Here is a 23,723-nt window from a genome sequence, read left to right as displayed (position 1 = left end):
AGATACTCGCAAACAATGCCCTATATGTACCATACATAATATTGAGGTCATAACCATACAAAATAACTCTAAGGACTTTCGATGTAATCAACATAATTTTTTTCTATTTCCAAGCAGCCGGTATCTTTAACCTTTCATTCTTGTCTAAAGACTGACACCAAGGTGGACACAAAAGGGCTTTCAAGAGGAGAGCAGATGTTCCGGCACAGTAGAGGTCAAACTTAAGTCGGCGCGGTAACGGTTATAGTTATTAATGGGTTGTGTAATAACGACAACTGTCATTGCTTCGAAAAGAGCGCCACTTTTACTACACTGCAACAATTGCTCCCCACCTAAGAGTCCTCTTGCGTCCACGAAGGTGCCAGCCTTCGAATAAGAAAGAAGGTTAAAGGTATCGGTTGCTTGGAAATGGAGAAAAAATTTACACCGATTATAGCTGGAAGCCCCAGAGTTTTTCTATATGAATATGCCCTCAAACTTATGTATGTTATTAATAAGGCATCATTTTCGGGCATTCAAAAAGATTGAGCTCGTGGCCGCGTAACAACCATCAACTTGCTCCCCAATTATATCTTGATCCATTACCGCATAGCGGTCGTCGATTGAGGCCTCCACATCGACTTTCACCCTTGATAGTAGAAAGCAAAATCACCCCATAACCGACTTCCCTAGTATAGGATTCAGAGGCAATGATCCCTTCTCGGCATGATATATGAAATATGTGCGGCTCTGAGCGATATCGCATCACCGACGACTCAAGAATACCTCGAACGTAAACCAAATATTTTTAGTGATCAAAATTTTTAAGACCGAAAAATGGTTTATAGTAGAGAAATAGAAAGGATTAGAGAGAAATTATATGAGTGAGGAATGATGAAGCTTGGTATGTAAGACCCATTTTATAGTCGCGTGGAAGGGTCTGTTTGCAAAGGAAAACCATCAAAGAGTATTGAAACATATTCTAAACGTGTTGAAGAAATGTTTAAAGTGTCCAAATTATTTGAAGCGTCAAGCTTTTTGACCCCGAAAATAGTAACTTTGTTAGAGAAAGCTCGCCCAGCTGGGAAGCTTTCCTACCATGTCAGTAAGAATTTCTATAAGTTCAAAGGAACCTAGTGAGTCTATTCATTTTACTTTAAAAAGGTTGTTTTAAATTCTAAGAGAAGAGATTTTGTGCGTAAAGTAAAACTCCCTAGGATTCATGAGGAAATTCTGTGAACTTAAATGGCCCTGACCTCCGTAAAATCTAATGCACATATAACAACCGTGTTTAGGGGACTAAATCTCGCTCTAATTATGGTTATACAAATAATCGCCCTGACCGCAGTTCTTTAACCTAAGCCTTTATCCTAAATAATGTCTCTTCTTGATACCCACTTTTCTTTAGTGGACTCAAGACCTCAATGTAACCCCATGGTACCTGTTCTTTCAGTCTATTACTTTTAGATACTTCAATTGACTAGTAGTTCCCAACGAACTATCTTTTACCCAGGTACCTTTTGATAATTTCCACCGTTGGTAAACCTTCAAGATCTTTCTAGTGCTTTTTACTATTTTCTATCAAACTTTATTAGTCATTCAGCCTTGAGTTGACATTTCCTCCCATGAATACTCTTGGTGCCTATTCATTTAGCTACCTTTTGTTGATTCTAATTTGAGCCTATATCTGCTTAAACATTATAGAATTCGTGACTTTTTTGGCGGACTTTCCTTGGCAAACATTACATTTACCATCTTGTTTAAGGAATCTTTCCCTCCTTTTTTGCATAACTAAGTTAATACGCTTCTTAGGTTCTAATCCTCATTGCCTTTGACAAATCCTACTAGTTTTCCATTAGCCTGTGTCCCCAAATGCGCCAAGCCTATTATGTCTGATGACTGGTTGCTCAAGTCACAATGCAACTTCTTCTTTATACTTTGGCGAGTTTCTCGGTTTACTGATTTGTGGATAGCAAATGCTGCCATAGTCGAGCTATGGTCTTATACATATAACCTTATGTTTAACGTCCTAGCGGATTACCTCATGTTTATTGTCCCGACGGACTACCCTGTGTTTATTGTCCTAGTGGACTACCCCATTTTTATTGTCCCGACGGACTACCCCATGTTTATTGTCCTGGTGAACAACCGTATTTTTATTGTTCCAGTGGACTCTATTGGTTGCCATAGTCGAGTTATGGTTATACACCTTTAAACTGCTTTTGAGGTGTCACCCTTAAAGACCTTACCACCATTGTGGTGTCGCTTCATAGAGTCTGCAGACCGTCGTCACAATGTTGCTCTATGGAACCTATAAATCATCATCAAGTGTCGTCCCGAAGAACCAGTTGATAACTGTCATCATGGTTCCATTCTAGTGATGTAACACCCCGTACCCGAGTCCGCTGCCAGAGTCGGACACGAGGGGTTAACGGCTTAAACCATTCACTTTCACAGTCCATTTTAAAAAAAATTTTCCAGGCAGTTGGCTAACTGCGTCACTGTCACTTTAAAAATCATATCTTGAGTTCCAAGACTCGAAAACCAGTTTCGTAATTTTTCCCTTAAACTAGACTCATATATGCATCTACAAATTTTTTTCTAGAATTATTGGTCAGGCCAATTAGTACAGTTTATTAGTTAAAGTCTCCCCTATTACAGGGTGCGACTACACTGACCTTCATACATTACGACCTGGATATCTCCCTGTACAGGGATTCAATACTGATGTCGTTTGTTTATATAGAAACTAGACTCAAAGAGGAATCTATACATATATGGCATGACTCTGAATTATCTCTGGTTAATTTACAATGAATTTCCAAAGTCGGAACAGGGAATCCAGAAACCGTTCTGGCCCTGTCTCACGAAAACTTAAATATCTCTTAACATACTATTCATATGATCGTTTCGTTACTTTCCTATGAAAATAGATTCACCAAGGTTCGACTACATAATTTATTCACTATTTAATTCCTTTCTACTATTTTTAGTGATTTTCACATTCACATCACTGCTGCTACCAACATCTATTTTAAGGTAAACTTTACCTATTTCATGATCCTCCATGGATCAGCTAGAGTTTGTCATACATATACCAAAAGTGATCATGAATGACCATTCCCATGGCTAACCGTTACCAACATTTCCATACCTCTTGACAAACAACATACAAACGATTATAAAGCTATGATCAAAGTATATCTAAGCCATTTTCGCATGGCTGTCCAAATTTACACAAAACCGAAGGGTACGTGACCTACAACAAAAGGGTAGTCCTATACATTAACCAAGATATCCTCTCACTACTAGTCTATTCTATACATGCCATAAGATATTCCAAAGCATAGCAGTACCAAACAGTGGATAGTGATAGTGTGACTAGTTGCTGACGATCCCCGAGCCTGTAGCTTCCAAATGAGATCTATAAAACAGAGGAAACAAAGTACACGGAGTAAGCATTACAATGCTTAGTAAGTTTCAAGCAGTGTCAACAGATAACAATCAAGTTATAACATAGTTGTTCGTATTTTTATTTCACCCTTCCTTCGGGTATACCACCCCTTTATCCGAATATGCACATCTCATCATAATCATAGGAATAGTCTCATAGATTGCTCTCGTATACATCACATAACTACCTTATGGTTTAGTTTAAATCAAGCTCACATATAACCTTGGAGTACATACCTGTTTAACCTTTCGCATTGCGTATATTTATAAGCAATTCTTATTACGAAGTCTTACCCGGACATAATCTTCACACGTAGTCATCGGGTCTTACCCGGTCATAATCTCCACACGTAGTCATCGGGTCTTACCCGGTCATAATCTCCACACGTAGTCATTGGGTCTCACCCGGAACATATTCCAAGTTTCATGTACATTTAATCACATGTTACAACATTCACATTAGCCATTCGGCTTTACCACATATGCATATCACACATATATTTTACATTAGCCATTAGGCCTTATCACATATATATACACTTTCACATTCACCACATCGGCCATTAGGCCTTATCACATATACATACACTTTCACATTCACCACATCGGCCATTAGGCCTTATCACATATACATACACTTTCACATTCATCACATTGGCCATTCGGCCTTATCACACATATATGTATATCATACATATTTCATATTTTTCTTGTACATCAATTTCAGCAATAGCTTATAAGCAACTCAAATAGTTTCATCGAAGTTTACAACAAAATCACATATTCACTACAAGCAGTTTTCCTGACCAACAGTCACTAAGTTGTTTATAACTGGAGCTACAAAACTCAAAATCAATTGCTGTTAATTTTCCCCAAATGTAGACTCATTTATCTTTCACCCATAAAATTTTTAGAATTTTAAGTTTGGTCAATCAATACCAGATTTTTCTTAAAGTTTCCCCTGTTTCACTGTTTGACTAATCTGACCACTCTTCGCTACGAATCAAATTTTTCATTGTACAGAATTCATAATGTGTTCTATTTGATTCCATTTGAAACTAGACTCATTAAGGAGTCTAAGCATATAAATCTTATCTTATAACCATTTTTGTACAATTTATAATGATTTTCCAAAAAACAGAACAGGGGATTCCGGAGTCATTCCGACACTGTCCCGCACACTTTAAATATCTCTTTATAGGAAATTTCTTTGCTTCCACGGTCTCTTTTATAAGAAACTAGACCAACTAAGCTTCAATTACATATCTTGTTCAGCCTATAATTCCACACCAACAATTTATAGTGATTTTCTAAAATCACATTACTGCTGCTGTCCAAAGCAAATTATTACAATTTGCTCTTAAATTTCCAAGTCCAAACACCTATGAACTTGCCATTTGAGTTTAAGACATATCATGGCCACATCATATCTTATCAAATCAACTCATTATGTCCTATTATGATTGAATTTACTCAACGATTAATCGCTTAAAACTTACCTCGGAAGTGGTCGACGATTAGATGTCCACGGCTATTCGTTTACTTTCTCTTTTCCCCTATCCGACTTTGATCCTCTTTGCTCTTAAGCTTAAGTAAAACAATAGATTGCTTAAGTACTTAACTAATATTATTCACTTAACAATCACATTTGGCAATCACCATTCAAATTCAACTCAATCACAACATGGCCGAATACACACTTCTCCTACTTCCATTCTAAATAAAAGCCATCTTCATTTAACTATGTACCATTTAGAACTATCAATACTTTACACCCTTTAATAAATTATAATCAATTGCCAAATGCATCTTTGATAATTTAAACCACACAACTCAATTTCTTACAATTTAAGCTTAGAAATTTCTATTATGAAAATTTTAGCAACATGGAGTCCATTAAACACTCCAAAATTTCATTTGAACAACAATTGTTCAACCTTCTAGCAAAATTTCAATCTGACAGCAAGCATTATTTTCTTTTATTTCAAGCATGCAGCAGACCAATTTCTCCACATTTTACAGCACATTCAAATCAGCATTTACATGCTGGAACAATTTGTTTTCAAGCTGAAATTTCCAGCAGTCATTTATGCATTTAATTGTCAAATGGTTACGTCACTACTAACAATTGAAACTTAGTAAGATTAACATAATATTTTAGCTATTAAACTCAATTTATCAACCCCTAATCGGCATGAAAATAGAACCATTAATTTGTTCAAATTTTGGACAGCATAACGAAGGCACAAAATTGGACGGTAGTAATTTTTACAACTAATCTAAGAGCTTTTCTTTTCTACAACCCACATTCATGCCTTCCAACCACAATCCATCATCATTTTCTTTAAAACAAAGTTAAAGATAGAAGAGAGCTTGGAAAACTTACCAACTTAGGATACAACTCCTAAACAAGCTAAATCCTTAGTTTCCTTCAACATGCAAGCTGTCTCCATTTTTCTTTTGTTGCAGCCCTCTTCTTCTTCTTCGATGGATTACCGAGTTACTTGAAATTTCAGCTACCTAACTAGCTAAAATCATAGTTTTTCCTCCTTCTTGCCATCTTCTAAGCTAAAAATTAAAGCAACCCAACTTTCTTCTCCCTCCCCCAAGTCACGGCAATGGAGGAGCAAGGTGAGACAACTTTTTTTTTTCATCACCCCTCTCTTTTTATTTCTTTAATACTAACCTCTTATTTTATTCTTTCTAACATAACACACTAACACAACATGTTTCCAACATATTTCCACCCATAGCATGGCCGGCCACTATGCTTAATTTTGGGTAATTTGCCATGCAAACCCATCTTTTTCACAACATGCATTATTAGGCCACTTTACATTTGCCTAGCACATTTCTAAATTTTCTCACATAAGTCCTATTTGATAAAATTCACTTACAATTAACAAAATTCAAACATGAAATTTTCACACATGCATATGTACATATAATGAGCATCAACTATAATGGTTAATTATTTTTATGACTCGGTTTTGTGGTCCCGAAACCACTTTCCGATTGGGGTCACTTTAGGGGTGTCACAAGTGAGCCAGTCGATATCATTCCATCTCACATCTAACCTTGATGCTCGGGCACTACAATGTCCCCTCTGCATGGCCCAGAGCTTTGCACATCTCAGTTTGCACCCAACAAAATCGGATTGCGAAATCTAACACAAATTTCTATTTTCTTACCAATCCGCCCATTCCTCTAGTCTGTAAGGCCAAAAGTGAGCCATCCGACATTAACTCTTAATTATTTTTCGATCGTAAGACTCGTTGTAGGTATCCTGAGCCAAACTTGGATGTGAGGATCATCGTTCGAAACCTTGAAAGTCATGTATGTGTTCTTTTATAAGGAAATCAAGGCAAAATTGAACCTAGCCCAGACTACGTAGCCTACCACATGGGCGTGTAGGTCACCCATGTGGACCGCACGACCACCCTTAATAAATGTTATGCAAACCCCTTAGTGAATGTTATGCGAACCCCTTAATGAATGTTGTGTGAACCCCTTACTGAATGTTATGCGAACATCTTAGTGAATGTTATGTGAACCCTTCAGTGAATGTTATGCGAACCCCTTAGTAAATGTTATTTGAACCCCTTGATGAATGTTATGCAAACCTTGTTGGAAAATTGGGTTTGAAAAACACAGCAAAAAATAAATTTAAAGAACAACCAGAGTTTTGAAAAAGGTTTTCAAAATAAGAACTTGATTGTGATATCTAAAGTAATAAACACTTAATCAAAATTGTACATTTTTTATTCGTTTAGGATGAACGCTTCAATCAAGTACTCTTCTCCGCTATCCTCAAGCTCACGTTTGCCGAGTGTGGACTCGCTTTGAATCAGAAAAACTTTCACAAAAATTACCAATCAAGTAATATCGCAATTTTCTAAACTTTTGGGCCAAGTTGTAATAAGAAAAATATCTCTAGAAATTTTCTGAAATAATTTCTTCAGAAAATTTGATTATTTCAGAAAATTTGATCTCTACAACTTTCTCTTGAATTCAAGTGTGTGAAAAATAATTACCAAGGCTCTCTTTATATAGAGAGATTTTAGATATTTCAACTATAATTAAACTTAATCACTTTAATATTAAATTAATATAATAATTATCAAGATAAATATTAGATTAAATTTAATATTAAATCTTATTAATTTAATAAAATATTTATGTATTTAAATTAAATTCTCTAGTAGAGTCCCAATAGAAGTGTAATTTTTCCAATACTCAACCATCGAAGACCCACCGTCGTCGACCATTTTCCAGCCAATGGAATCTGCAACCATAACTCCCGACACCCTAAGCTGGTTCGATTTTTGCCGGTTTGGTCCGGGTCAATGATGACTCAATCGATCTGGTCCAACCACCGATTGGATTGTCGGTCCAATTTCATATACCATACTCGATTCAACCAGTTTTTGGGTCTTGGTCTCGATTTTGGGCTCCCGGGCCCAATTTACGATCTTAGGTCCAATTTTTAAGTTCAATTACCCATTGGGCCAATTCTCTGGCTTGAAAATTAATTTCTAAAAATATCATATTAATTTTAATTAATTTGATTAAATTAATTTTACTTGATCAAAATTAATTTTGCCAAAAATCATTTAGATTTTTCAAATTAATTTTTCAAGAAAATTCTTTAATAAAATTTTCTAGTTTAACAATTTTTATGATCGCCCAATTTAATTCCACATCAAATAAATTGACTCAATTAAATATTTCCAAAGTTTTTTACTAATTCAAAAGCAGTCCGATCGAGTTTTTGTTGAGTTAGCGGAGAGACCAATCAGACATTTATAATTAGTCTCTAGTAATTGAAATTATGTCCAAAAGCATCATTTCGATAATTCAAAATTACTTAATCATGAAGTTAGCTCACAAGAAGTACCATGATTGAAAACTCCTTATTGTATATATTTACGAAAGTAATTCATCCAACTGCTTTGTCCAATGACCTCTTCATGTGTGTATGTTACCCTCATATGATATCATTGTTTCTTTTGAGTTAAATCCGTTCACTCAATACAATCCTATTTTATCTCATTGTTGCCATTGTGTCATCTTAATGATTAATATAATCACCGCCAACAAATGATTGTGATAAATTGCTCGTTCGAGAATAAACAACTCATGGTCACATTCCATATTTATCAATCCACACAATGCCAATTAGAGGATATCGTTAACTCTTTAATTGACCTTTGAATTCCACTACTACTTGTAAAGTCATGCCATATACAAGTCATGTACCCAACATACTCGATCATCTTTAGAGCATAAGCCTCCACTTATATCAAAGCACATGAGTTACATACGCATGGTCAGTTACTAACTTAGGATTTAGGTAAATCACACCATAAATGTCACAAGTTAATTAATTCACAAACAGATTCAGAATTAATTTATCTTGGGTCCAGTCCAATGTATCATTTTGTCAATGAATACATCTATATCTCTACATGTGAAGTCAATTGCTCCGATAGCTAAGACTAGTCATCTCCTTAATTGGAATTGTAGATAACATAATAATCCTTCTCAGTATTTGAATCAACTGCTCACTTTGATTCTTTTATGAGATTACAGACCCGTTTAGATTATCTACTAAAGTAAGTTGTCTTTCTCAAAATGTAAATGTTCTTACAATGCCACTTATCATCAGTTTGAACTTAGACAACTAATAAGCTAATATTTATTTGTCACAATTTTGATATGCATGCAAAATATGAAAGATAGAAATACAAAAGATATAATAGTAAATTGTGAAATTAATTTATTCATTGTTCAAATACATAGAACATAATTACATGTTTACTACAACATGGGTAAATATCCCAACAAACCCCTTAATGAATGTTGGGCAAACCTTTTAATGAATTGTTATGTGATTCCTTTTAAAGCTGATATGTGATCCTTTTAACTATTATGTGAACCCTTTTGTAAAACTGTTATGCGAACCCTTATGTATAATGTACTGCAAACACTCATGTGAACCCTCATTCTGAACACTCATGTGAACCTTCAATGCGAACATTCATGCGAACCTTATCTACGAGCATATGTGGAATCTAAACTAAGTCTATGTGTTTTGTGCTTGCTTGCATGAAACTTGATAAGTAAACTCTTTAGTGATGATATGCTTGATTCGAGATCATAATATGCAAAACTGTTATATGTTCTAACATTATTATGGTTAGTTTATATCGTGATTGACTGGTAGGTATACTATGATGTGCATATGAGACATACTATGATTAGAATTGTATTATGTAATATTAAGTTGATTATGCATGATCTTAAGCATTCCAAAAGCAAGTGAACATGCCACTGATACCGTTAACCAAATGTATGCAAAGTACACAACTGAACTGTTTTATCGAATTACTTGATAAGCATGATAATGTACCACATAAACTGTTATTGAAAAATGTGTATGTATTACCGTGTTATATTTCATATTACACGGGGTGGGACGTTTTGAACGAATGAAGTAGTCAACAGTTTTTCTGCTTGACCAGTGGTTTATCCATAATATATTTTAGTCAGCAGCCGTCTGTTTGATTAGTGGTTTATCCATGACATATTTTAGTCAGCAGTCATCTGCTCGACTAGTGGTTCATCCACAATGTATTAGCAGCTTTTATCTGCACAAATAGATGGTTCATCCACCAATATATTTTATCATTAGCAGGTCATTTGCAATGATCAGTGGTTTATCCACAAAGGTGATGTAAAGGTAGAGGAGTTTTGAGGAACTCCTATTGTGGTGTGTAACGGTGGGGTAGGACCTTTCTACTGTTAAACCAAACTTACATTGCATTCATAAGCAATTAAATGGCAATGAACATTGAAATATTATGTTGATTAGTTGTTCTGAATTATTGATATTCTGTATTTCTAATTAATTGTGATTTATCCTATAAGTTAATTTTCTAAATGTTTTGTCTATTGTTGCATGGTTTTCTTGTGATGGCACTCCCCCTTTTATCTTTATAGATAACCCGCCAGATTAGAACGCAGACGCGAAATATGGAGGGCTCGAAAATGTTTTATTTTTATGAAAGTATTATTAGACTTATTTTTATAATTTTTTGTTATTTTAGAACTGTACTGTTTTATTTTGTGACATGAGACTCGTATTTAGGATTTATTTAGCATGCATAACATTTAACTTAATTTTAAAATATGATTTTTATTTAATGAAGGCATGAAATATAGTTTTATTAAATCCAAGTAAAAATCACTTTTCCTTTACAGATTTTAACACATTTCTACCAGTATTACGAGCCTAGAATAGAGTGCGAGCAATCTTGAACTTAATATGATCAAACATGTAAAAATTAGCCATAAAATTTCTTCTAAATTAAAACTTTCATACATATGTTTACGGTCCTTAAGTATGAAAACTCGAAAGCGTGACTTTCCAAAGTGTGAAAATTTTCTAAGTGTTGCAAAAGTTTCATATGTTTAAGGTTTGGTCTCAACCACCTTAGTATGTTTTCACACTTTGGAGAGTTACGGGTTGAATAAGGGACGTGAAACATATGTATGAAAGTTTTAATTTAGAAGAAATTTTATGGCTAATTTTTACATGATTGATCATATTAAGTTCGGTAATGCCTCATACCCTATTCTAGGTTCGGAATACGGGTAGGGGGTGTTACAAGATTAAAATTGAAAATGTGAATAATAAAAAAATGGAAAATTAACTTAAGTTTTTTTTAAAGAAGTCACGTTGCTTAGGAAAGTTAAACTAAAATGTTTATTTATAACTCGTCAGCTTTTCTAAAAATAAACTAAATGTTCTTCCAAAATAAATAAATATTTGAAATTGATTGTTTTATAAACCTCGATCGTACTAGGTCATCTCAATGACTGATTTAATCTCCCGAATTGGAAGAGTTGGAAGGGTTACAATTTTTGTAAGAAAAATATTGATTAAACAATAAACTGCCACATCGTCTGATTGATGTGTTAATTTATTTTAAGAGTATAAATGATCAATGACGAAAATTGTAAACAAAGAAGCTTAATTAATTATTTTAATTATTGAAAAAAACTTAAAATTAAATACAAATTTAGTACAGAAATTAATTAATTTTAATGCTCTTTTATATACATTAGCCTTTATTTAAAAAACTAAATGACAAAGTCAAAAACCATAAGGAAATAGATCCATATAATATCTATAATTAGAACAGAAAAGCTCCATTCTCTCTAATCAAAAATTTTTCCCTTTTAGCTCTCCAAAATTTATTTCTTTTTAATTAATCTAACATTACTTATTTATTATTTTCCAAAATTATAATATATTTTTTCTAATAATTTATTCTTATTTTTACCTATCACCCCACTTATCCAGCTGTAGAATTGGTCTTCACTTTCATAAATAATTTCCTCTAATTACCATTTTATCCTCACATTTAATCATTTTGATAATTTCCCATTATTATTTTTTATAAAATGAAAATTAAATAAACCACAAAATTATTAAATTATCATTCATAATCAAATCTAAATTTAGCACATTGGGATTTTTTAAAAATAATATTTTAATAACTCATTTTCTATAGGAAAAATAAATAACATTTTGGGGAGGATTTTTGAGTATAGTAATAAGAAAAAGTAAGAAATTATATCGCCTTAATTCTCTCTAACTCTTTTTTTATAAAATATCTAGCTTTAAAGCTTTAATTTCTTTTTTAAGCTCACTAAAATTATAAATTTATTCATTTATAATTTTTTTTAAAAAACTATTTAAGGTGAATTTTTTCTGTATAAATTTACCAACACTAAGTAAACAAAGTTTTTGTTTTTACTTTAAAACCCAATCTTTAAAAATTCTTTTTTTTTATCCATATAGTTGAAGAAAAAACCATAAAAAATCACATGAAAAGTTGAAAAGTGAAGCATAAAAGAGAATTTAATATCTTCATAGAACAACAACTCTACTTGCTGCTACCAGCAACCAGCTTTTACATTTCCAACAAATTTTCTCCTTGGTAAGTTCCTGTTTTTTAAAAAAAATTCTGGGTTTTTTTTTTGTATTTATGACCTAATATTTTTGTCATTTGCAGATTTAAGTTGATCAACTAAATGCTTGATGGAATTTTCCGACTATACACAAATTTTATTCAACAAAATCAAGAAATTTGAGCCTGAAAATGTATTGAAAATCATAGGATACATTCTATTACAAGACCATGGTGAGCAAGAAATTGCTCAATTAGCACTGTGCCCTGATAAGGTCATTCTAGAAGTAATCTATAAAATCAAACTTGAGCTCCAACAACTCGCTCTTAAATCCGGGTCACCTCCGATATCACCGTCGATGAACTCGGTGACGACTCTCAATTCCGAAATACCTTCACAGTTCAGTTCTTTCACACCACCAGTCTCATCAAGCACTTTAGATGATCAAATGGGATCTTTAAACTTAAGAAGTGATAATAGTTTTTCCAATGATTATTGTTACTGTAATTTCGGAGTAAGACCGGGACTACGTCGGAATCAAAACAACGTACCCGATTTTCCGGTTAAGACTTGTCATTATTTCAACAAAGGGTATTGCAAACATGGGAGTAATTGTAGGTACTTTCATGGTGAAGTCTCGGATCATCTCCCTCAAATGTTTGTTCATTTGGATGGTGCTACTGGTTATAAAGATCATGTTATGTCACTAGAGAAATTAGAGGTTGAATTAGTCGAGTTATTGAGGACGAAACGAGGCGATCCGGTCTCGATCGCGTCGTTACCGTTGTTATATTACGAGAAGTATGGCAAAGTTCTACAAGCAGATGGTTATCTTACTGAAAGCCAAAGACATGGAAAAGCAGGCTATAGTTTAACTAAGCTTCTCGCAAGATTGAAAAATGCTATTCGAGTGATCGACAGGTACAGAAAATTAAGAATCTAGTTCATTTACGTTTCTTCCTTTCGATTGGAACTTAAAACCAATGAAAATGAAATCTTATGTGGATTGAATAACAGGCCTCATGGACAACATGCAGTCATTTTAGCTGAAGATGTACCCAAATATATGGAAAATCGAAATGATCGAAACGATCCAGGTCCGATCGTTAACGGATCGAGGCAGTTATACCTTACCTTCCCGGCCGAGAGTAGTTTTAGTGAAGATGATGTCTCCAATTATTTCAGGTTACATGATGTTTTAAAGCCATTTTATAGGCTTATTTGCATATTCATTGTCTTAAAAGAGTTCTCTTACTTGTGTAGCAATTATGGACAAGTTGAAGATGTACGGATTCCTTGCCAACAAAAACGAATGTTTGGGTTCGTAACCTTTGTTAGTTCCGATACTGTGAAGATGATTTTGGCCAAAGGAAATCCGCATTACGTTTGTGGGGCTCGTGTTCTCGTCAAACCTTATAGGGAAAAATCCAAGCTGGTTGACAGGTACTAGAACACCTCTTATCTAATCTCATAATCGATGTTTAAAACTCATGTTATGGCTCAAGTCCTGCCCAAAATAAGGCATAAAAACTCGAATTTCATGTATCGATACCTTATCTTTTTACTATAGTAATTTAGCTACTGATTCTTAAACCATTTTGACAAACCTCCTAAAATAAAAATTTTACTTTTTAAATTAGTAATAGTAAAATTACACTTTGACCCTCTAAAATGATAAATTTTTATTTAATCTTTTAAAAATTATAAAGATATACACTATTAAAATTGTGAAATTACATTTTACTATCAATGGTTAAGTTTTAAGAATCCAATTCAAATATAGGTTTTAATCATATCTATTCTTTTTACATAATGCTTAGTACTACTACTAACCCCTTCCCAACCCATAAATAAGAATGCGCTTCAGCGCACTCGAACCCATATTCTCATGCATTGACAACAATGATTATACCAACAAGCTAAAACTCAATCAACATTTTTCATTTAAAACATTAAACATATAATATCTTCACCTTGATCATATTTTCATTAACATAAACAAAACAAGTTATTGAATCATAGCATATCATATACATGACCATTCAGATCCTAAACATATATTCTTCATATCACATACATATTTCAACACTTGTACATAAATTCTTTATTTCAAATTATGTCATATTTAAAACTTATTCATTTCAAATTATTTCTTATCTTTTATAACATTAATTAATTACACCATTAATCCATATATTTTAATTTTACATAGTCACTAATATTTTAAATTTCGTATTCATAACTTTTTTTTAACATTAACTTCATTATAAGTTCTTATCATATCTGTCTTTTTTATACAATGCCTAAAACTACTTATAGCCCATCCCCAACTCTTTAATAGGAGGATAATGCACTTCAGTGCACTAACATCTATACTAACATCAATCGAACTAAAACTCATTCGGCCATACTAATATCTCATTAACTTTTCCATTAATTCACTTTCATATTTTCATAAATCAACTTACTAATCTTATATTCATATTAAAAACTTCTTTATTTTATTTTTCTGATTTAAATATCAAATATACTTAATTTAATTAACTTATTTCATAAAAACGTTTATTTTTTATTTTTTTTTCATGGTAAATAATAGAATCCGAGAGAGCACTTACAAACTTCACCATTTGAGTAGTGTACTTTCTCCCTCAACCCAAAGCTTTCCTCTGTCCTTTTTTGGCTTCACTTTTTCTTCTATCTCTTCATGTATTCATACAATAAACATAATCAATATTAAATATTCAAAAAAAACTGACACATGATTCCAACTTATTCAAATATGCTTTCATGAAATCCTTACCTTGTTCCTTTTAACTTCTCAACACCTAAACAAGCTTTCTCGTCACCTTCTTCTCCTTCTCCTTTTCAACTCAATAACTCGATAAAAAAGATGATGGATATCAAGAATAAAATGGCCAATCTCAAAAACTATCTTGAAACCAAATTTAGTTTCTCATCTGTTGCTAAAGCAACACAAAACGAACATTAAAATGATAACCAAAGCTAAAAATTTAAACTAAAATGAGCCAAATGAATCAAGAGTGGCACGAACAATTAAAAGATGATATAAGTGTTAAACATACTAAATTGGGATCACATAAAATAAATCGAGGTCAAAGACAGAAACACGAAGCCAAGTTAAAAATGTTAAGTTATCATTAAAATGGAAACATATCTCGAGACGTTGGATTAAATTTTTGACATTTTGGCATTTTGGCATTGATGTTTTATATTTCAAGACAATATATGCAACCATATCTCGAGACTTTGGTGTCTATGTCTTGAGATAGGTATGTTATGTCTCGAGACATGCGCACTTGGAAATGCTTAAATCACATGAAAATGTTCTTTTGGTCTCGAGACATGTTCTTGATGTCTCAAGACACATGCCTAGAAATGCAACCAGAAAAAAAAGCATTCCAAGTCATGCAATTGTGTCTCTAAATGTCCCTGGCAACATGAAACCAAACCATAGCAAACATTTTTGACATGCTAAAACAAGTCTAAAACATATAAGATGATCATCATTAACACAATAGATAAAAAATTAATTAGGTAACTAAATTGTAACATTTATAATGCATGCATAAATCATAGAAAGTTGCATCACAAATTAAATCCAAAAGTATTCAAAAGTTTCAAAATGAACCAAAACATACCAAATATTCCAAATGTTTTAAAACTACTGATAAAACATGAAAATTCAAAACTTAGAGCTTAGATTTGAAGCCTTGGATGCTAGGAGAACCAAATCAAAACTTGTACGCATTTTTGCTACTTGCAATTGGAACTAACAATCTACACGCTGAGCTTCTCGAAGCTCAATGGTGCTAACACAACCAAGTTGATAATATAAAACCATTAAGCATCAAAACATGCTAACACATCAAGGGAGTATCAAATATACATGTTTCATATATCCAATGTGTTATCGAATTAGCCTCGTTCAACACATTTCCAATAACAAAATTCAAGTTGCTCGATATATATCCAAACCATACTTGAGCATTTGCCTCAAATCGTTGCGTATCATATTCCCAAGTGTCACGACCGACAACATTTTCAATTCATATCCATCACTACCATATTAAATTATAATTAAAGTTTTGCCCAAAATAACCAATTGTGGAACAATAAATGGATATAAGAATCAAACCCTTAGCATACCTCAAAAGTTGCACACAAGGGATGCATGAGAAAAATGCACCAATGTGTGTGAAAACTTTGACTTCCCCTAAGATACCAATAATGCACACAAGTGCTAAATATTCTCTTTGTCACAAATAAATCTTATGGCATGTCAACTATACTCGAATCATTTCCAACATCATTTAATAGGGTGTGTATCAATATATATGTCTTAGAATCAAGCAAAATTAATTATCATCATGTATCACAAGAATCAATACCACATTTTTCATAACAAATCAAATATTCAGTTACATAGTTTCATTGCAATTTACATATCAAGCATATGCTTCATATATGTAAAGATCAAGTATTCACCAACACAAAGTTTCAAAAATATAACATCAACAAGATTCCTTAAGCTAAATTACTTAATCAAGTTCATACTACGAAATTGATTTAAGCAAGCCCAAACTAAAAACCATTACCCCTTTGCGATCTTCTCTTTTCCTTTAGCCTTAGATGATTCGACCATTTCCTTTGCTACAAACCATAATCAAAATAATAAAATAGGCTTAGGAAACATAATTAAGAATTAAAACCTCCTAAATTAATGATGACATGAAAATTGATATAGCAAGAGTTCAACTTAACTTCCTTACACTGCCTTAAGTTCGTTTATCTCATTCTTATTATAAACCCTGATCAAAACTTGTAATTTAAAGTTTCCTTTATTTGTTTCTAATTTAATCACCACCTTTTAAAAATTTTCATACTCAAGAATCTAGCTAAACTTCTTAAAACTTGTTCAACTGAAGATAATTGGAACACAATTGCCAAGTATTGTCCGTCGTCTTTCTCATGAACAACATCGGTTCTCCCAAAGGTGATATATACTAGGTCATATAAACCTTGATCCAAAATTTCTTGTAAATGTATCTTCAATTCTTTCAACTCTGTAGGTGTCATGCGATTGGGAGAAATGGAAACTGATGATACTTCATGTAACAGTTCAATATCGAACTCGATTCACGAGGTAGAGATAAACTTGTTAACTTTTAGGGGAAAAAAAAACATTCGTAAAGTCTTGAATAGTTTGGGTTTCCTCGAGTTTAGGATATGTAGCCGTCAAGTCTAATATATACGCTAAATAAACCTTATAACCCTCATTCAACATTTTCCAAACCTTCACCACAGAAATCACTTTAGCAAAGCATCCAAACTTCATACCAACAACTTCCAGCACACTACCATCCAAACATTGAATAACAAACCTCTTCTAACAATCCAATATAACATTATGCTTGATAGCCAGTACATTCCCAAAATCACATCTAACTCAAAAAATGACATCACCATTAAATCTGCTAAGAACATAATTCCCTAAATCATCGAATGAAAATGATTGCAAACCTTATCAACAATCACACCCTACCCTAAGAGACTAGACATTGAAATCCTTATATCTGGCAATTCCATAGGAACACTTCACCCACAGATCACACTACTATATATATCAAAATGTGTAGAAGGATCAATCAATGCATCAACTGGAATAGGAAAAAAAGAAATATATACCTTAGACCATAACAATAGCGTCCACATCATAACGAGCACAAACAACTTAAGCCAAAGCCAAAGCTCTAGCCTCAAATCTAATAGTAGCAGTAATATCTATAGTCCTCCTCTAACCTCACCAAACAACACTCTCTCCCCCTGTAGTCGTACCACAACAACAAGGCACATGCACCAATCTTCTTTCAAAACTCCCCACACATGTCTATGGCCATAGTAGTCACACTTCGAAGTACTAGAGACCAAAACAGATCCACCTGAACTAGCAATAGAAACAAAATATTGCTGCGATCGTCTTCCCTCAAAATGGAACCTAGAAGGCACAAATCACTTAGAACCTCTGAAATCTCTAGCTCACTTCGGAACAGGCTACGAACTAGAACCACCAACTCTCTTCCCTTGAGTTTGGTTATCATCGGGTTTCTTGTCTAACCCCAAAACTTGCTCAACCATCTTGGCTCTCTTAATTTTGTCAGAAAACTCTCACTCGGTGGCCACTAGTTGTACATATATCTCATCCCACAATCCTCTAAGAAATTAGATGCAACTCTCAACTTTCATTGGTACCATCTTAGGAGCATACCAACTAAATCAGAGAAACTCTTGCTTCTAGTTCGCCACAAACAAGTTGCCTTATTAGCATAATAAACTCTTATTTCTAATCCTCCAAATACAACTTTCCGGCATACGTCTTTTTGAACTTCGCTTGGAAAAACCCAATTTATACTTTCAATTGGAATAGACTGACTCATTGTTAACCACCATTGATAAGCTTCTTCCTTTAACAAGGGAATTATGCACTGAACTCACTCAACTTGAACACACTCTAGTTGATTCATTGCAGGCTCAGATTCTGCTGCGAAAGGATCAACACCTTTCAACCCCTTGAAGTCCACTATTTCGTATTTTTTTAGCTTCCTAGTAGCAACCCTACAAACTCTCATAACAATTCAAACTTGTGGTGTTGTCCCCCTAAAATCTACGGAGTGCATCTGCCATAGTACACAATAGAGCATCATCATTTTTAGCATTTCGATCACCAACTATAGTTTGTGCACCAACATCAAGTGCCTTAGGATAATTCTTGGCTCCCACATCAGCTTGAGTAGCTTAAGGTAAGGGGAGAATTTGAGGGGTACTAACTCGACCTCCTCATCTAATGCATTATGAGATTCAACAAACATATTGAATTTATACAAACATATAACAACTAGAGAAAAATTCGACATACAAGTCTTAACTATCAATAAAACTTGGTTGGTTCACCTAATGGCATGTACCCTAGACAAAATCAGGAAAAATTATGCATTTTGGGCCTAGAACCAGCTAAACCCAAACCCATTCTAATACCAACTAATATAACACCCTACACAAGATTTAGAAGACGATCAGATGCAATATATCACATTCGTTATCGAAGCAACTAAAAAAAATATTAAAACGATTATTGAAGCTAAAAAATTCAACTAAAACAACTGAAGCATGGCATGAACAATTAAAAGAAGATATAAAGTGTTAAACATACTCAAGTAGACCCACATACGATAAACCAAGGCCAAAGAAAGTTAAACATGGAGCTAGGTTACGAATCGTAAGTCAAACAAGAAAAATGCAAGACTCTATGTCTTGAGACATACTTCTCTTATTTTCAGATCTTAACTTTGAAGTTTTTTGTCTTGAGACAATGCACAATGTCTCAAGACTTTGGACTGATTTTTTTGTATTTTAGCTTCAATGTTTTATGTCTCAAGGTAATGCAACCATATATAAAGTTGTCTATGTATCAAGGCCTGCACTTGAAAAGGCATAAATCACATGAAAATGTTCTTGTGATCTTGAGGCGCATGCCCAAAAAGCATAAAACAGGCAATACAAGCCATACAATTGTGTCTCTAAAGGTCCCTAAACATAAGCAACATGCAACCAAACAATAGAAAACATATTTGAAATGCCAAAACAAGTCAAAAACATATAAAATCATGGTCCCTAAACATCATCATGTATCTCAAGAATCAATTCCACATTCTTCACAACAAATCTTACTTGAGACAGTAATATTCATTTACATTGTTTCATCGCAATTAACATATCAAGCATAGGTTTCATATATGAAAAAATCAAGTCTTTGCCAAAACATATCACCGACAATATAAAATCAACAAGATTTCTTAAGCTAAATTACTCAATCAAGTTTACACCACGAAACTGAATTAAACAAGCACAAACCAAAAACCGTTAAACCTCCTCGATCTTCTTCTTTCCTTTGGCCTTAGATGATTTGACCACTTCCTTTGCTACAATCCCTAATGAAAAAATGAACTAAGGTTAGAAAGAAAACATAGTTAAACATTAAAACCTACTAAATCTAATGATGAGATGCTCAAGTTATCTTCCTTACACTACCTTAAGATCACTTATCTTATTCTTATTCTAAACTATCAAAACTTGTGATCTAAAGTTTCCTTTGCTGGTTTCCAACTTAATCACCAACTTTTCTAACTCTTAAAACTCAAGAATCTAGCTAAACTCACTTTCTCTCTCTAGCTTTAACAATGGCATCTTACAAGAATAAGCTCCAAACTTTAATCTAATTTTAATCAAAATCTTGTTTTATAAAAGGATTTAATAAAAATAAATAAACTCACCAATCTAAAATCTTTTAAGAGTGTATTCGGATGAAGAATTTTTAAATTTTAGAGATTTTTTTTGATAAATAATTGTTTTAGGAAAATTTAGGTTAATAGAATTTTAAAAATTCAAAAATAATTATAAAAGAAAAATAAATATATTAGAAATAAATAATATAAAAATATTCAACATGAATATCATTAGATTTGTAAAAAAATTATAAATATTGTTAATAAAATAAAATTTTAAATTATATTTGAATTAAATAAAATTAATTTTGATATTTAAGTTTTTTTATAGTGGGACTACTTGTATTAAATGAAATAAAATTATGAACAACTTTGAAAAACTATCGAGTAAAATTTTAAAAAAGAATTTAACTATTGTTAGAATTACTCACAAATTTTCAAATTTTCAAATATTTTTACTCAAATAAATAAATTCATTTTAAAATTTTAAAACATTAATTCAAATCAAAACTCTCCTGGAATATTTTTGGTCAATTCTGGAATATTTGCTAAAATGGGGTTGGAACAATTACCAATTAAGGACCTTACCTCTGCAAAATCCTATTTTGTAATTCTCTCACATCCCCTAATATATTTCTTAGCTTTCGACCCCAACAATTTTATTATTCTTGCAATTTAGTCCATAAGCCTTAAATTTTAAATTCTCAATTCTAAAAAATTGACACATCTAAATAAATTTGAATTCGTCTGATTCGTCTCCAAGCCTATTCTCGAAAACCTAGCAATTTAACTTTTTGGATGGGTCGATTTAATAAATCGACTTAAAATCAATTCTATGACTTCAGCAAAAATCGAAGCATTACAACTCTACATTTTTCTTTTCTTTCATTTTAATCCACTTATTCCACCAACCTATCACATCCCATCAAATTTTCATCATTATGTCTTGAAATATCAACCAATTATGGTAAAAATTGCTAATTGGTCCCCTGATACAAAATAGTAAAATTATACTTTAGTCTTTAAACTTTTCCACTTTACTCAATTTAATATATACCTCGATTTTCCAACTCCACATATCAATATATTTTTCGACGTCATATTTAAAAAAAATGTTTATTTGCACCACCCATTTTCATCTTATGGTGTATTTGCACTTTAGGTCCTTATACTTTTATGAATTCTCAATTTAATCCTTACTAAAATTTCACCATTCGTTCTTTCTCTTCTAATATCTAATTCATCTCCCATATACTTTATTCAAATAAATCTCAACTCATTTTCTTCATAAATCTACTATATGCATTTCTAGAATAGTACCAACTACTACATCGAAAATTTTAGGGTGTTACAAGTAAATATAAGTGTTTCTCATTTTTACACCAATTTCATGAATTGAATGCATGGTATGATAATCATTTCTCTTTTCTTTTTTTTAATATTTTTTTGGTTTCTATATCATTAGGCTACATTTGATTTTTGTGTAGGAAGTACCCCGAGAGAATCGAGTCTCCCATGTATTATTCTTCATATTATATGGAACCTGAGCTTCACTCAAGTAAGCACCTCCATTTCATCGCTTATCCAAATTATGGTCCATAGCTACATAAACACTCACCATTTTTGGGGCTATTACTCGATTTAGCTCTGTTGAATACGATGTTAATTCATATTGTATAGTTTTAAGCATTAGGCAATTTTTACTGTCGAGTATCTAATGTATGATTTTCTCAGTTCCAAAAGGATATGCGACGTCGAGGTTGTTCCGTAAGCAATTTACCGAAGATCAAAATCAAATCTTTAAATTTCAAAGAAGGAACTCGTCAGAGATGCATTTGTCACAAAAGCCTCTAACTCATCAATCCTTTGGTTACTTCATGGATGAGTTAAAGGTCACGGGAGGTATTGAACTTTCCCATTTTATGTATATTCGTTACCTTGGCCACCCTTACAACGCTTTCTTTTCCACCAAGCAGATCAACTCGACTTCCCGTCGGCAGAGTTCAATTATTTGTTGGAAGCTCTCAACATCAACACCACATCTGATGGAAAAATCAAACATGTAGAGAAGAACAACAATGACCAAGAAAGGTATAAAAGTTTTTTCTTTTCATATTTGATGTTTTAATGATCTATTCCAAATGAAAACTTCATGTATCTGCAGCGAAGGACTTAATCTGCCGGATAGCCCTTTCACTTCTGCTATAGAAAGTGGCGGCATTTCAACAATCATCTAGGCCAAGTGAAAAACATGTTAGATTTAGTTAGAATACCAGGGTGACACCTGCACATTTTCTCGCTATTATCAAACTATCATGTTTCCAGTTTTTTATGTAGATTACTTTTGAGATATTTTTAAACAAATATTTTATGTTTAAACTCTATTAGGAATGCTAAAATATACATTCTCAACACAATTTATCTAAAATATTTAGTTTATTTTGCTTTGTTGACTTAGTTTTTTGAAAAAAATATTTAAAAAAAATCATTTTTAATTACTGTATTAGTCAAAAAATAAACAGGCAAAGGTTTCTGTTATAGTTTTATAAACAAAGTAGATAGTTCGATTATTTTAATAAGTTAAACAATTCAACAAAAAGGCGCCTTAGAATGGTTATGAAAAGAACGATGCCCTTCACAATGAGAATATTAGTTCCATAGACAAAAATATTAAAATTAAATAAGACCTGTATGATGTTGTACTAAGTGATGGTCTGGTAATATACATGACATGTTTTCTTTCCGGTGAGGAGATGGTTGCAACAATTATCTCTCTAATTTCTCTTTCTTTTCTACCCTATCAATGCTTTGTTAATTATTCTCCTATTTTCACATTTATCGTATTTTTTTAGAATTATCATCCACAAATTCAAGTGATGTCATTGTGGTATCAGAGCTTTATTTTGGGAAATAAGGGATGAGATTTTTACATGGTTGCAAATGGAAGTTGGGTATCTCCAACAAGAATTTGAACGTTTAGAGGCATCAACTAACAAGTGTAGCTCAATTCAA

The 23,723-nt window shown here is 32.7% G+C and overlaps 1 protein-coding gene across 1 annotated transcript; it reads left to right on the top strand.

Moving 5' to 3' along the window:
• The first annotated feature begins 12,541 nt into the window (after positions 1 to 12,541).
• LOC108451078 (zinc finger CCCH domain-containing protein 18-like) lies at positions 12,542 to 23,115 on the top strand. Its single transcript, XM_017748812.2, has 7 exons — positions 12,542 to 13,332; positions 13,429 to 13,596; positions 13,675 to 13,846; positions 22,221 to 22,269; positions 22,446 to 22,613; positions 22,688 to 22,802; positions 22,876 to 23,115. Exons 1-7 carry the CDS (start codon positions 12,542 to 12,544, stop codon positions 22,946 to 22,948), a joined length of 1,536 nt encoding a protein of 511 aa, XP_017604301.1. The 3' UTR covers positions 22,949 to 23,115.
• Positions 23,116 to 23,723: the final 608 nt, after the last annotated feature.

This window comes from Gossypium arboreum, chromosome 5 (assembly GCF_025698485.1).
Source record: "Gossypium arboreum isolate Shixiya-1 chromosome 5, ASM2569848v2, whole genome shotgun sequence".
In the NCBI taxonomy this organism is placed as follows: Eukaryota; Viridiplantae; Streptophyta; class Magnoliopsida; order Malvales; family Malvaceae; genus Gossypium; species Gossypium arboreum.
Note: the sequence above shows the minus strand (reverse complement) of the source record. Positions and strands in the feature narration are given on the sequence as shown.

Coding starts and splice junctions, on each gene's coding strand:
- LOC108451078 (XM_017748812.2), top strand. CDS start 12,542: ATGGAATTTTCCGACTATACACAAATTTTATTCAACAAAATCAAGAAA. Junction 22,270..22,445: donor GGAACCTGAGCTTCACTCAA/GTAAGCACCTCC, acceptor TGATTTTCTCAG/TTCCAAAAGGATATGCGACG. Junction 22,803..22,875: donor AACAACAATGACCAAGAAAG/GTATAAAAGTTT, acceptor ATGTATCTGCAG/CGAAGGACTTAATCTGCCGG.